Raw genomic sequence first — 15,520 nt, forward strand, 5'->3', positions numbered from 1 at the left:
TTTGAAAACATTTAAAAATTGCATTAGTTCTCTATGGCTGCTTATCTAATTTCTCCGATTTTACTGGCTTAAAACATTAATTACCCGGCAGTTCCTGAGGGTTAGGAAGCCAGGCACAGCTTAGCTGGCTCCCGGGCTCTGGGTCTCCTGGGCTGCAGTCATCGCACGCCGTGGCAGGAGTGGATTTACCTCCCACCTTATTTACTTCCTTGTACATTATTGGGCTAAAGTATCAGTTTGTCATGGCCCGTTGGTCACAGGGCTCTTTTGTTTCCTTGACACGTGGCCTTTCCACAGTGCATCTCACAACAGGGCAGCTTGTTTCATCAGAGCAAGCAAACAAGAAGACGAGAGAGAGGGCCAGCGACAGAAACATGTTAGTAAGATGGAAGTCGCAATTTTTTTGTAACCTAATTATGGAAGTGACATCTCATCACTTGTTCTGTATTCTGTTCATTAGAAGGAAGTCACTAGGGCCAATCACACTCAAGAGGAGGAAATTACACGAGGGGCGAGTACCAGGAAGCAGGGACCACTGAAACCTTATCAAAAGCTTCCTCACACCGACGTCATTTCAAAACTGGAAGAGAATTCTCCACATATAGCAACTCGACAGCATCACATGTTCTGGCCCTGGTGGTGCAGTAGCTGATGTCTAAGAAATTTTAGATTTTGATTTCATTGTTTGGTTAGTTGAACATCTTGAATTTGATAGGATGCTAATAAGCACCATCCTCTTTCCTGAAATAAAGAACTCATCCCACTCACTGAGTTTAGTTAGAAAAATCCTAACCACTTATTCAATGTCGGTCCTCAGTAGATAGTGAGCTATCTGAAGGCAGTGTCAGTGGATACAGCCTGTGTATCACTATATCCCAGACCGTTACCTAGCATAGTAGCTGGAACAGATGAGTGAGTGTTCATGCATGCTTACTGAATGAATGTGAAAGTGGACCTGGGATTACAAGATATTGCTGGAAATGGGGACCAGTATTGGGCTCACTTTTCTCACTAATTAGTTTTGTGATTCCAGATCAATAACTTCATCAGTGGCTGGTGCCTTTTGATTCAACAATTTCATTTAAAGGTTGTATTTTTAGTTTATGAAAATAATTTCATATAGGAGTGTTTATCACAGCATATACTAGTAAAAATAAATAATTGTTATCCCATTATCAAGAGGAAATTATCAATTATGGAGAACTTTGTATTTGCTAAGAATGAATATATAGATTTATTTGTTGTCATGGGAAATTGCTCATGATATGCAAACAGCAAAACATTTATAAAACACTAAAATACCCAACTTTTGTTCAAAAAAGGTATACAGCAAACTACTTAATAGTGTTTTTCTCTTGATGGATGGTATGAGCATATTATTTTTATTTCTTACTTTTTATCATTTGTATTGTTTATTTTTAATTGTGGTAAAATATATATAACAAAATTTACCCTCTTAGCCATTTTTAGGTGTTCAATTCAGTACTGTTGTGTACATTCACAATGTTGTACAGCCAAATCCAGAACCCTTTTCTCCTGGGAAACGGAAACGATACCCATTAACCAACAAGTCCCCATCAAGACATCAAATCCTTCCTGGGCATTCTGCCTCTGGCCACCTCCTTTCTTCTTCTGTCTCTGCCTCTTATTTGACTACGCCAGGTACCTCACCTAAGTGGGCCGACACAGGAGTTTTCTTTGTAACTGGCTGATTTTTCTTAGCATAATATCTTCAAGGTTCATCTATGTTATAGCACATGTAAGAATTTTCTTCATTTCTAAGGCTGAATAATATGCCATTGTATGTATAAGGCACATTGGTTTACCTGTTGATGGGTTGTTTCCGTTTTTTGGCTATTTTATATAATGTTGCTGTAAACATGGGGGTGTAGATATCTGAGACCCTTGCTTTTAATTCTTTTGGGTATATCCCTAGATATGGAATTGCCGGGTCCTATGGTAATTTTGTTTTTAATTTTTTAAGGAACCATTACACCAGAGGTCCCCAAACTTTTTACACAAGGGGCCAGTTCACTGTCCCTCAGACCGTTGGAGGGCCGCCACATACAGTGCTCCTCTCACTGACCACCAATGAAAGAGGTGCCCCTTCCGGAAGTGTGGTGGGGGGCTGGATAAATGGCCTCAGGGGGCCGCATGCGGCCTGCGGGCCGTAGTTTGGGGACGCCTGCATTACACTGTTCTCCATAGCAGCTGTACCATTTTATCATTTCTCCCAACAGTCCACCAGTTCTGGCTTCTGAACTTTCTTTTGATAGTAACCACACTCATGATTTTTTTTTTTTTTTAAGAGACAGAGAGAGAGAGAGTCAGAGAGAGGGATAGATAGGGACAGACAGACAGGAACAGAGAGATGAGAAGCATCGATTATTAGTTTTTCATTGCGCCACCTTAGTTGTTCATTGATTGCTTTCTCATATGTGCCTTGACTGTGGGCCTTCAGCAGACTGAGTAACCCCTTGCTCGAGCCAGCGACCTTGGGTCCAAGCTGGTGAGCGTTGCTCAAACCAGATGAGCCCGCGCTCAAGCTGGCGACCTCGGGGTCTTGATCCTGGGTCTTCCGCATCCCAGTCCGATGCTCTATCCACTGCGCTACCGCCTGGTCAGGCCACACATGATTTTGAGGTGGTTCTGTATTTATTTTATGTGTTGCTGTTAATTACTTTTTATATTTACAGTGAATAAAGGTATTTCAATTTTGTAAAAATTGAACGAATTAACAACTTTTGGGTTTTTTTAGTATTCAATATTTTTTTCTCTTACGGCAGGTGCTGTATTTATTTCAGATGTAGTAGTAAATTTTTTTTGTTGGGATATTGGGGTTGATTTGTCAGTTAAATTGTAAGCTTGAGGCTGAGGGCTATTTTGAGTTTTTGTAAAGAACTGTGACTATCATAGTGAATATCTTGTTTTTAAGCACTAGAAGTTGGAAGTAAATAATAACTGCTGAGTTTTTTGAGAGAATATTTTTGCTTAGCACTTACCGACTAATTAAACTTACGTTTACCAGTGTGTTTTGAAAAAAACAACTTGCTCTGAGGTATAATTTACTATAAAATTAATCTGCTTCAAGTAAATGTACAGTTCAGTGATTTTTAGTAAATGTGCTGAATAGTGCAATTATCTCCATAATCCAGTTAGAACATTTCATAATGGCTCTATTAAGACCCTTGGTGACCAGGATGTTTCTGGGCTTTATAGAGTTGGTGGCAAAAGATTTCTTATAGCATAGCTGCATTTATTGTTTCTCTTAAACAAATGCAAATGTGTTCCGTTCACCTGCATGAAACATACACATCATCAGATAGTGTAAATTTTATTTACATTATTTACATCGGGGGACTATGTTGTGATAACACATGAAGCATTTTTGAATTTTCCAAATTTAGCAAGGAAAATCTTGCATCAGAGTGGAGAATTCTTTTATGTTTAATTTTAGAGAGTCCCAATGAAATGTTTTTCAGTTTGACTTTAGTTTTTGATCTTTTATAGCTGGTTTATTTTTAGCAGATCACAGGACTGTAAAAGGTTGACAGGCGAATGAAAAGCCCTTTCAATTATTTGCTGCACATAAACATCAAAACCTTCCTAGGCAGGTCATGATTATTGATAATTAAAATGATAAAGCACTACATAGTTATTATTACTCATTATGAGGAATAAATGCAGTCGCTTGCAAAATTTCTGTTTTTCTTCTGTTTCACCAGAGGGCGCTCTTTTCTAGTTTATTACTTTTAACTGATCAATTGAATTAATAAGTTTAAATCTTTGAAACATGTAAGTCGTGTATTGCAGGGGTCTCAAACTCGCAGCCCGCGGGCCGCATGCGGCCCGCCGAACAATTTTGTGCGGCCCGCAGACTAATCCACGAAGTTCAAAGTATTTTGGATAAAATTAAGTAAGCCTAGGGGCCTACTTGTATTTTTCATTTCTCTAGCATCCTAGCTAGATATTAGCTTAGTTAACAGCAGTTGTGATGCGAACTACAGTTTCTGGTCGTTTTGTGACACTGAGTAAACTGCATGTACGATTGTGCTTGTTGTACTGATTTTTTTTTTTGTTTTCAACTGCAGTGAGAAAAGTGTTGCGTAACAGTTGCCTTTTGTAGACCAAGTGTGGCCGCCGAACGGCTGTGATCTTGCTCTGCGGCCCACATGCTGAGTTGAGTTTGAGACCCCTGGTGTATTGGGATCTGGGTTTGGATTAGTTGGAGACTAATGATTGGTCTGTTTCATAATTGTGTCATGAAAAAAGAGTTCTACAAGCAAGTCAATCTTAAGTGCTTTAGGCAGTAATATATCTGGCATAAAGTCTCTCTTCAGTTTACTGTGTTTTTTTTCTTTCTTTTTTGCCTAACTGCTCTATAATGTCACTATTTCTGTTTGTTTGTGTTCAGGTTTCAGACCGGGTGGAGCGCCGGCTTCAGGAAATAGAGAGAGAGATGCGCACAGAGAGAGAGCTGGTGGAAAAGCGTCACGGTCAGCTGGGGCTTATTTCTGAGCAACTGCAACAGGTTGGTGAAAAATACCTTCTCAAGATGTTCGTCTGGAGTTTGGATATCTGTTTATATCTTCTTACCATTGTTAAAATGGTTATGGTTTCTTAGTTGTTGCGTGAGAAGTACAGTATATTGATTATGGTTTAGTGGGGGGAAGATGGCCTGTCTGGGGCAAACCTGGAGGCCACTGCTTGCTGGCTGTGTGCGCATGAGCGCACTCCTTAACTTCTCCAGGCCCGTTTGCTCTGTGGAAAAGGAAAATAATAATAGTTTGAACCTGTGATTATTGGTGTGAGGATACATGAGTTTAATGCCAGTAAAGCACTTAACATATTGTCTCCTGAAAGTATAATTACTCTGATTAATTTTCCTTGACATAACAGGAGTCAGCCAACTATGGTAAGTGGACTGAAGATGGTCCATTGCCTGTTTTTGTAAGTAAAGTTTTATTGGAACGCAGCCATCCCCATTCATTTCCACTTGGTCTGGTGGTGCTTTTGTGACCCAAATGCAGAGTTGAGTAGTTTTGAAAGAGAGAGATGGCATGGCCATCAAAGCCTAAAATATTGACGGTCTGGCCCTTTATAGAAAAGCTTGCCAACTTCTGGGATAGACTATCGTCAAACCATTTAAAAATAGATGTCACTTACTTTTTAGATATCCTTTTTATTTTGAAATTTCAGGTTTATGAAGAAGTTGAAAAATTAGCACAAAGAATTTCTATATATCCTATACCTAGATTCCCCCAATATTCAGATTTTATGAGATTAGCTTTATTGTTTTTTTCTATACATATTCATACACACACATAAACACACAACTTTTTTGAGTTAATTAACTCATGATGTAAATATTTTTACACCTAAATAATATGGTGTGTTCTCTTCTTTAATCACAGGAAATTAACATGGGATCAATCCAATGATGTAGTCTGTAGGATTTATTTAAATTTTGCCACAAATGTCCTTTTCTGATCCAGAATACAGTACGGGGTCACATATAGACTGGCTGTCATGTGTCTTTAGTCTCCTTTAATCTGGAACAGTTTTGTAGTCTTTGTCATTTATACCTTAACAACTTTCTGGAGTACTGGCCAGTTATTTTGTAGAATCTCTTTCATTTTGGGGTTTGTTGATATTTCCTCACAACTAGATTCAAGTTCTGGACTTTTGGCAGAAATTGAGAATATTGATATTGGACCCTACCCATAATATCATGTCAGTGGCACATAATGTCAGTTTGTCCCATTACTGATGAAAACTGAGGCTTTAGTTAAGGTGTTGTCTGTCAGGGGTCCCCAAACTTTTTACACAGGGGGCCAGTTCACTGTCCCTCAGACCGTTGAAGGGCCGCCACATATAGTGCTCCTCTCACTGACCACCAATGAAAGAGGTGCCCCTTTGGAATTGCGGTGGGGGGGCCGGATAAATAGCCTCAGGGGGCCACATGCAGCCCGCGGGCCATAGTTTGGGGATGCCTGGTATAGATAGTTATGTGTTTTTTGTTTGCTTGTTTTTAAGTGAGAGGAGGGGAGATAGTGAGACAGGCTCCTGCAAGCACTTTGAATGAGATCTACCTGGCAACCCCCATCTGGGGCCCATGCTAGAATTAACTGAGATATTTTTAGTACTTGAGTCTGACACTCAGTTCAACCGAGCTATCTTCAGTGCCTGGGGTCAATGCTTGAGACAATGGAGGCACTGGTTGTGGGAGGCAAAGAGGGAGAAAAGGGGGAGAAGGAGGGGAAGAGAAGCAAATGGTCATTTTTCTTGGGTGCCCTGACTGGGAATCGAATCGAGGATGTCCATATGCTGGGCAGATGCTCTATCTACTAGGCCAACCAGCCAGGGCCAGTTATGTATTTTTAATTATTTACTTTATGGGGAGACTCTTGGAGATGTAAAAATAGCCTATTTGTTATCAGACCCATGAATTTTAGCATATACTGTTCATTCTTATGTGAAACAATGTACTCCAAGTGATGTTAAATGGTGATTTTTGAAAATTCCATCATTTTGTCTACATTTATTAGTTGAAATCCTGCTGTAAGGAAGGGCTTTGCCTTTTTTTTCATTCATTTATTCATTTTTATTGGTTGCTTGTGAATTCTTATTATGTCAGTTTTGTTTCATTATTATTATAGAGAATAAATTTGTCAAAATTTTCTTAAAATGTTTCTTAGATCTATACTTAAAGTATAAAAATTAGAAATAACAAGAAGACCAAAAGATTAAAAAGGAATTTTTTCTTTTACCAAATGTTTTTCTCCACAAGTGGTGTTCTATGAATCCATTTATGTGTGCTTGAAGATCATTATCTGTTATTAACTGACAGATTAAAAAATTTTTTTAAGTCAATATGCTACTGAATGAAAACGAGAACAGAAATTGAAATCCTGAAATTATCATGTAAGCTGATGGAAAGGCTGCTTTTGTTTTCTAAAATCCATTTTCCTCCATTTCACAAAAGGAGGCATACCCTTGTTAGTTGGTAATTACTTTGAAGAGGATACTTTGTTGAATAATTAGATATAGCATGTGGGTAGCCCCCCTTTTTTTTAAACCTTGATTTTTATACATTTGTTCTCCAAGCAAATTGCATCTGGTGAGCATAAGAATAATACTGAAGAGACAATTGTTCTTTTTTTGCAAAAGAAAATTAGAGAAATTTTCAATACTTATTTTCTTCTCTCTTTGCAGAATGCACAAAATTACAAAGAAAGAGGGAGAGAAAGATTGCTTCCCACCCCTTTAAGAAGCCAGAGCCTGGATATTTGCATTGTAATTGTCAGTTTAACTAAAAGCTTGAGCTGTGATTTGGAATTCCATCTCTGACAATACAATAGAGGATCACTATTGATAAGAAATGTTTAATTTTATATTTTGTCACTTTAATATAAGCGGTGACCTATACACTTTTAAAAGGTGGCTTTGGATGAAATAGTGCAGTGGGAACTGGAAAAGATTAATTTAGGCTGATGCGTTTTCCTACTCCCCAGTTAAGTGACTTACACTCTTCTGGAAAGGTCATGTTTAAGCAGAGAAAACACTTCGCTTTCTTTTCGATATTAAAAAATACTAATGGAAATATCTATACCATTGGATAATAGTAATTGGTGCATTTTGTTTCTGGCTATGGAGAGAAATTGAATCTGTATGTGAGAAAGTATGTCTGTACTTTTAGCCATTCTATCTCCCTAAAATGTTTAATTCAATGTTAGTGAAGATTATGACATTTAGAAGTTAAGAGATTAAGAGCGTTCATTAAAAATTCCAGGGTATCAGTGATTCTTAGGTATAATGTCATATTACAGGAAAACAATCTATGGCAGGGGTCAGGAACCTTTTTGTCTGAGAGAGCCATGAACGCCACATATTTTAAAATGTAATTCCGTGAGAGCCATACAATATGTTTAACACTAAATACAAGTAAAGGTGTGCATTTTATGTAAGACCAACACTTTTAAAGTACAATAAGTCTCTGAATGCTTTTTAATAACGTTGTTTTGCTGTTGCTAACCAATGATGAATAAAGTACTTCTTACCATTAATGCGACTTCTGGTGCTGCATGGTTTTGCTGATGGCTTTGTAGTCTGGTTGATACGTGGTGAGGTTAAGCTTCATGCAGGCATTGAGACTTCCATCTGTTAAATGTAATAGTAGGTTGGTCTTAACGTTCTTTAGGTGTGAGAAAGACTGCTCACATGCATACATAGAGCCAAACATTGTCAGCACAGCAATACTCACACGCTGCAGTGTGTGGTATGTGATGGGAAGCGCATTCCAAGTTTTGACAGTCAGTTGGTCCGCGGGTTGAAGTTTTTTCATTTCTCCCCACTGTGTTTGCTCACCATCTCTGCTTGCTGTCGTGTAAGTCTTTCCAAATCTTCATTCAGTGACTTGAACTTATTCACCCACATGTCTGAGGCCTTCAGGTCAGCAGCTTGTAGCTCAAAATCTCTGACGGAGGCACCAGGGATGTAACTCAGGTCGGCGCTGTCCACTGCACTCGTGTGGATGGGTGATGAACTTAAAAAGATGAGAACGCTCACGAAATTCTCCAAAGTGCGCTTTGAATGACTGCAGGAGATTAGATGTGAAGCCCGCTAGCAGCTGAAGATCAAGATGTTGAGCAGGGTCACTTGCTGTGCATGCATCTTTAAACTCTCCCAGTTTTTTAAAGTGTAGAAAAGGACCTGTTTCAGTGTCGGTGATGAAGAGTTCCAGCTTGTTTTCAAATGCAAACACTGCTTGTTGAAGGGATAAGACTGTATTTCCAAAGCCTTGCATTTTCACATTGAGCTGGTTCAGATGTTCAGTCATGTCCACGAGATAGTAGAACTTCAGGAGCCACTCAGCTAACTCAGGTTGCTGGACGTTTTTCATTTCAAGAAAAGTCCGAATTTCTCTCAGACAAGCCGCAAAATGGCTGAGCACCTTCCCTCTTGACAACCAACGCACATTGCTGTGCAGAAGCAGACCAGGATAATTATTCCCAACTTCATCCAGCAGTGTTTTAAACTGGCGATCATTTAAAGCTCGGGCAACAATAAAGTTGACCTCCCGAATGACCAGCGACATCACCTTACCAAGCTGCTCACCACACATCTGAGCACAAAGCGCCTCCTGATGTAGGATGCAGTGAAAACTTAGGATGGGTCTCTTTTCATGTTCATGAAGAAGAGCTACGAATCCTCTGTTTTTCCCCACCATGCACGGAGCACCATCAGTACACACTGAATAAGTTTATCCATCGATAGATTTTTTTTTCTTTAGTGAACTCAGTGAAAGACTTGAATAAATCCTCCCCTCTTATTGTCTCTTTCATAAGCAGGACAGCAAGACTTTCCTCACGTAGTGTGTCACCGACAGCATTCCTTGCAATCATGCTGAATTGGCATAAATGGCTTATTGACTCATCCAAAGCGAGAGAAAAGAATAGTGCATTTATGTACTTCACTTGTATTGCCTCAATTTGATTTGCCATCATAATGGTACAATCGTGAACAGTTCTTACCGACAGAGGCAAGTCTTTTATTCATTTGATTATCTTGTCTTTATCCGAAAAGTCGTCAAAAAATTCATTGGCAACATCAAGCATGAATGTTTTGGCATATTCCCCATCTGTGAATGGCTTTCCATTTCTCACAACTGCTAAAGCACCAGCAAAGCTAGCCGAATTCCAGTCACCTTGTTGGGTCCAAACACGGAGTTGCTGCTGACTAGCTTGCACTCTGCACAGTAGCTCTTGACATGCTTTCTTCCTGCTGTCCCCCACTGGATATTTCGATGCAAATGTAGTATGACGTGTGTCAATGTGCCACTTTATATTTGACTGTTTCATCGATGCAATTTTATCATTGCATATTAGATACACCGCAGAACCTGCTGTCTCCACAAAGGCAAATTCCTCTGTCCATTCCTGCTGAAAAGTACGATACTCTTCATCTTTTTTTTTTTTCGCCATCTTCTTTGTCAATAGGGTTTCTGCAATTAGCTAGCTGACTACTTGATTAAAAGGAGGGAAGTTTACTTCCTGACCTCACAACGACCCATGTACGTTACGCATTATCCAATAAAAATTTGATGTTGTCTTGGAGGACAGCTGTGATTGGCTCCAGCCACCCACAACCATGAACATGAGCGGTAGGAAATGAATGGATTGTAATACATGAGAATGTTTTATATTTTTAACATTATTTTTTTTATTAAAGATTTGTCTGCAAGCCAGATGCAGCCATCAAAAGAGAAACATCTGGCTTGTGACTATAGGTTCCTGACCCCTGATCTATGGCATTGGCTAAAACCTACATCGTTTTAGTGAGCTAATGAGGTGTTAGGTCTTCAGAGCTTTATCTGTACCCGTTAATTAAAAGCAGCATTAATCATTGGAAATCAGTTGAGGGAAAGCCGCTTTCCTTTTCTTGTTCAGAGATTTTAAGGAATTGTTGACTGTTGTGTTTTTCATTTCTTCTTTCCTATTGGTCTAAGCAGGCGGGCTCTGTGTATTCTGAGATCCACTTTCTGTTTTGAGCCTCTACTGCTCATGTGGCGCTGCTGTCATGGGAATGTCAGATTTTTATAGCTTTGTAAGTACCCTCATGGCCTCCAGACCTCAGGTTTCAGAGGTTAAACAGCATTGCTTTGGTATCTCAATGGAGATCTCTTCTTGCAATAATATTCTTTTTTGTGTATCTTTCAAATTTGAATGGTTGCTCTAGTATTCTGAACTTTTACTCATCAAATTCAAATATTGTTAAGCCCATTACCATGATTAGTCTTTCTTTGTTGAACCATTATGCAAACAATAAAGTGTTTGTTTAACATTAGGGTACATTTATTATATTAGACTTTTTATCAGGTGTTTACTAGTAAGGTAACATTGATTAGTTAAATTTAATGGAGCAAGTAGGAATGGTTGGGTATTCGGGTCATGAAAGAGATACTTCTTTTAAAATCCAAAGTCACAACTCTTTTGCTAGTCCAAAATTCACATAAAATCCTAGACCTAGGTAAAAGTTGTAACTCTTTTTTATTTTTTATTTTTATTTTTTTACAGAGACAGAGAGAGAGTTAGAGAGGGATAGATAGGGACAGACAGACAGGAATGGAGAGAGATGAGAAGCATCAATCATCAGTTTTTCTTTGCGACACCTTAGTTGTTCATTGATTGCTTCTCATATGTGCCTTGACTGTGGGCCTTCAGCAGACTGAGTAACCCCTTGCTCGAGCCAGCAACCTTGGGTCCAAGCTAGTAAGCTTTCCTCAAACCAGATGAGCCTGCACTCAAGCTGGCGACCTCGGGGTCTTGAACCTAGGTCCTCCGCATCCCAGTCTGACGCTCTATCCACCGCGCCACTGCCTGATCAGGCTAAAACTTTTAACTCTTGACTGTGGCATTTTGGAAATTTCTGACTTGGTTTTTACTAGCTGTTTCTTGAAAATCGAATGTTATTTATTCATCTTTAATTGAATTATTTAAAATGAAAAACAGGAGATAAATGCTGGGTATATGCTGGTGGGAATGCAGACTTGTGCAGGCACTGTGGAAAACAGTATGGCATCTCCTCAAAAAATTAAAAATGGAAATGCCTTATGACCCAGTGATCCCACTTTTTAAAAAATGTTTATTTTATTGATTTTAGAGAGAGAAGTAGGGAAAGAGACAGGAACATCGATATGTTCTTGTATGTGCCCTGACCAGGGATAGAACCAGTAACCTCTGCATTCCTGAGTGATGTTCTAACCAACTGAGCTATTCAGCCAGAGCCCAGCTATCCCACTTTTAGGAATATATCCTATGAATTCCAAAACACTAATTCAAAAGAAGATATACATTCCCATGTTTATTTCAGCATTGTTTACAATAGCCAACATTTGGAAACAGCCCAAGTGTCCATCAGTGGATGAGTAGATAAAAAAGCTGTGGTACATGTACACAATGGAATACTATGCAGGCGTGAAAAAGAAGGAAAACTTTTGCAATGGCATGGATGGACCTGGAAATTATTATTTTAAGTGAAATAAGCCAGGCAGAGAAAGACAAATATCATATGGTCTCACATATATGTGGAATCTAATGAACACAATAAACTGAGGAACAAAATAGAAACAGAGGCAGGGTCAGAGGGAACAGATGGACAGCTGTCAGAGGGAAGGGGGAGGAGGAGACGGGATCAAAGAAGGTGAAGGTATTAGCCAAATTATACATAAATAACACACAGATACAGATAACAGGGTAGCAAGTCCCAGACGGAAAGGAAGGGGGAAGCAGTGGGGGGGGAGGGGATAAAATTGTGGGAATGGAAAGAGACTCTGCATGGGGCGTAGGAGGCATGGTGCAGGGGGTTGAGGGTGTTATATAGAGTGGCACACTTGAAACCATGACAACACAATTAAAAATTAAAACAAAAAATGATGGATATATATTTGTATGTGCTTTTTAGAGTATTTTATAGCATATAAACAGTTCCCTCCTCTACCCTCATCAAGAATACTGCATATGATCCAGGCTGATTGGATGGATTAAAGTTGGAAGGTGCTTCATGGAAACGTCTGTGAGGCAGGCGAGGCATGGAGTCTTAAGAGAAGGCAGTGAAGATTGAGGAATCCAGTGGAGGTTGGGAGCTCAGCTCAGTGGCGTTTCAATCTGGAAAGCCAGAGTATGTGTGCTTCGTCAATAAAATAAGGCCATGTGCAGGCAAGTTAAAGTAATTGATACTGGCTTTTTACAATATTTTTCATCTTTTGGCATCCACACCAGTCATGAAAAAGCTAATAAAGAGGCAGCTATTCATTCCTTCTCAGAAATGTAATTGTGGCCCAGAGACACTGAGTAAAATGGACACTCCATGTGAGAAAAGCCTTGGGGACTATTGATTAATGTATTTAGTTTGGATTTATTAAGGGGGACATTTCCAAGGAAGCCATGAGTGTTTTCCTCATTTCCTCTTAGTAGCCTTAGTATCTCCCTTGAGACGTCTGTATTGAGTCAGAGGAGAACCTTCTCAGACGAGTGTTCTAGGCTGGTCTCCTCGACTGCTTCTCCTCTGGTGATTACCCTACTTGGGGTGGAGCCACAGAGCTTGTCGTCCACTTGCCTTTCCCTGGCGGACTTGGAGAACTTGCTTGGCCATTCCCATGACCCTCTTCTCATACCCATAGCCAGCGCCGTCTTCTCTGTAGTTACCCCACACTGTCGCATCTTTATTTCATAGCACCAGCCTCCCTTTTCCCACTGCGATTATTCGTTATCTTTCCTATAAAGGCCCATGATATGACCCTCACCTCGACCATCCCAAGAAAAGACAGGTGGAATTGACAAGTAAATGGCACTTTAAAAATAAAGTAGAGGTTCTGTAGAAAGCCCACCAGATGCACCTTCTTCTCCCACTCCCTGGGACACGAGCTCTGGAATTCAGCCCTTTGTCAGGCCCAGGCGATCAGGTGTGCAGCTGGCCGAGAGAGACGCAGGCAGGGTGCCACTGACAGGGCCCGGATCTGTGGATCGGCTGACGCTGGCGCCCCGAGGATCACAGCAGGGCGGCCGCCCAGGTGCTACGCTGAAGGGCACTGTGTGTCACGAGGGAAGAGGTGAGAACTCTTGCCCTTGTGTGTCTTCTTCATGGGGGAAGCTGTGTGTGGAGGGTAAATCTGGGCCTTATTTTGAGCTACACTTTTTATTCTTTTAGTAAACCCTAATCCCATTGACTATTTTTCTCCTTTTGCAAAGATGGCTTTTTGTTTGTCCTCCTCACTGTCCAGTTTTTAGAAAATGATAATTAGATGAAGTTTTTTATTGTTCTATATTATTACTGTTAATTACCATTTCTTGATGTGTCATCTCTTTTAATTGTGCTGCTTTTGTGTGCCACACCATCATAACACAAACATATACATTTAGTAGGTCACTTTTGTACATTTTGTTCTGTTCTTTTGTGTTGATATTAAATACGTCCGTCTAAAGCCTCCCATTATGATAAGGATTGTCGATTTCTCTCTGTGATTTTTGTCAGTTTTGCTTTATCTATTTTGTGACTGTGTGGTTTCATGGATATAATTACTTCTTGGTCAATTAGTTTTTAAATTATTAATTAGTGTTCATCTGGATATTAGTGTTCCTTGAATTGCTGTTTTCATGGGATATGATTTGTCCTCTTTATTTTAATCCTTCCTCTGCAAGTTTAATTTTGTGTGTTACTTATAAACATCGTATAGCTGGATTTAAAATAATCTCATTTGATGAAGTATCTTTTAATGACTGGGTTAGTGAGTGTACACTTATGATTATTGATACATTTAGAAATGTTTTTATCTTTATTTTTTAAGATCTCTTAATTTGTTTTTTCCCTCTCATTTCTTTCTTGTTTACTGTTGGATTTAGATATGTTGCATATTTATTTTTAGACTTACAACTGGCTTTGAAGCTGTAGATTCTATTTCCTTTCCTTAGATGGCTGTTCTAAACTTTAAACATTACATATTTAACTACAAACCATTCTAAGAAATCTGTGCTCTAGTCACGGTGATTTCCTCTCAGTGTCTTACTGGGACATTTTTTCTCCTCATTCCCCAGCTTTAATTGACAGTTCTTCAGAAAGGAATTCCTGGCCCCCGCCCCCTTTTCTAAAAGAGTCCCTTTTTGCCTCATGCCCTCTTTCATATCATATTAATTTTTTTCATAGCACTTAACACCACCTATAATTGTTGTTTATTTGTTTACTATTGAATTTATTCCCCACTAGAATATAAACTCCAACTGGCGGGAGCTCTGTTCATTACGCCCATTTCCGGGCCATGTAGTGTGTCGTTGATCACATAGCAGACATTCTGGGAATAGTTGTTGAAGGATTAAATGTTACTTTCACATGTGAATGACCATTGAGCCTCATATAACATTTTTGGTTAAAAAAATCTTTTTCTCTCTAAGGTTTGTACACATTGTTGTATTATTCTCTTCTGTTCTGCTGATTCTTATAGAAAAGAAAGTGAAGGTAACTAATTTTAACTTCTTTGATGTTTAATATATTATGTAGTCATTTAAATGATTTAACCAAAATTCCACATTCTTAAAAAATTCAGATGATTGCAACTAAATTTTAAATATTTCAACTTTATAAAAGGAGCATTTTTATAAAGTAAGCAACTGTTTTTCAAATTATCTTAAGAATTTAAGAAAGCTGGGTTTTAAAAACCATTTTTATTATTTATTGATTTTAGAAAGAGGATGAGTGGGAGGAAGGAGTGGGAAGCATCAACTCATAGTTGCTTCTTGTATGTGCCTTGACCCGGCAAGACTGGGGTTTCGAACCGGGGACCTCAGTGTTCCAGATCAGTGCTTTATCCACTGCGCCACCACAGGTCAGGCAAAAGCTGGATTTCTTATATATTGGTGTCTAATAGACGAAGTTAGGGGGAAAATGAGAATAGAACAGTTGAAATACATGAATTCTAAAAGTAATACTCTTTGAAGTGTTAGTTATGGATTTCAGAAAGAATGGAATT

At 39.1% G+C, this 15,520-nt stretch overlaps 1 protein-coding gene across 5 annotated transcripts in view; it reads left to right on the top strand.

Moving 5' to 3' along the window:
* CEP128 (centrosomal protein 128) overlaps positions 1 to 15,520 on the top strand; it is a 447,508-nt gene that overhangs the window by 86,832 nt on the left and 345,156 nt on the right. For all 5 annotated transcript variants that reach the window (XM_066276450.1, XM_066276451.1, XM_066276454.1 and 2 more), the window contains one exon: positions 4,415 to 4,531. In XM_066276450.1, the coding sequence (XP_066132547.1) occupies positions 4,415 to 4,531 (117 nt within the window). The remainder of the gene's footprint in view (positions 1 to 4,414; positions 4,532 to 15,520) is intronic.

Source organism: Saccopteryx bilineata, chromosome 4, assembly GCF_036850765.1.
Source record: "Saccopteryx bilineata isolate mSacBil1 chromosome 4, mSacBil1_pri_phased_curated, whole genome shotgun sequence".
Classification (NCBI taxonomy): Eukaryota; Metazoa; Chordata; class Mammalia; order Chiroptera; family Emballonuridae; genus Saccopteryx; species Saccopteryx bilineata.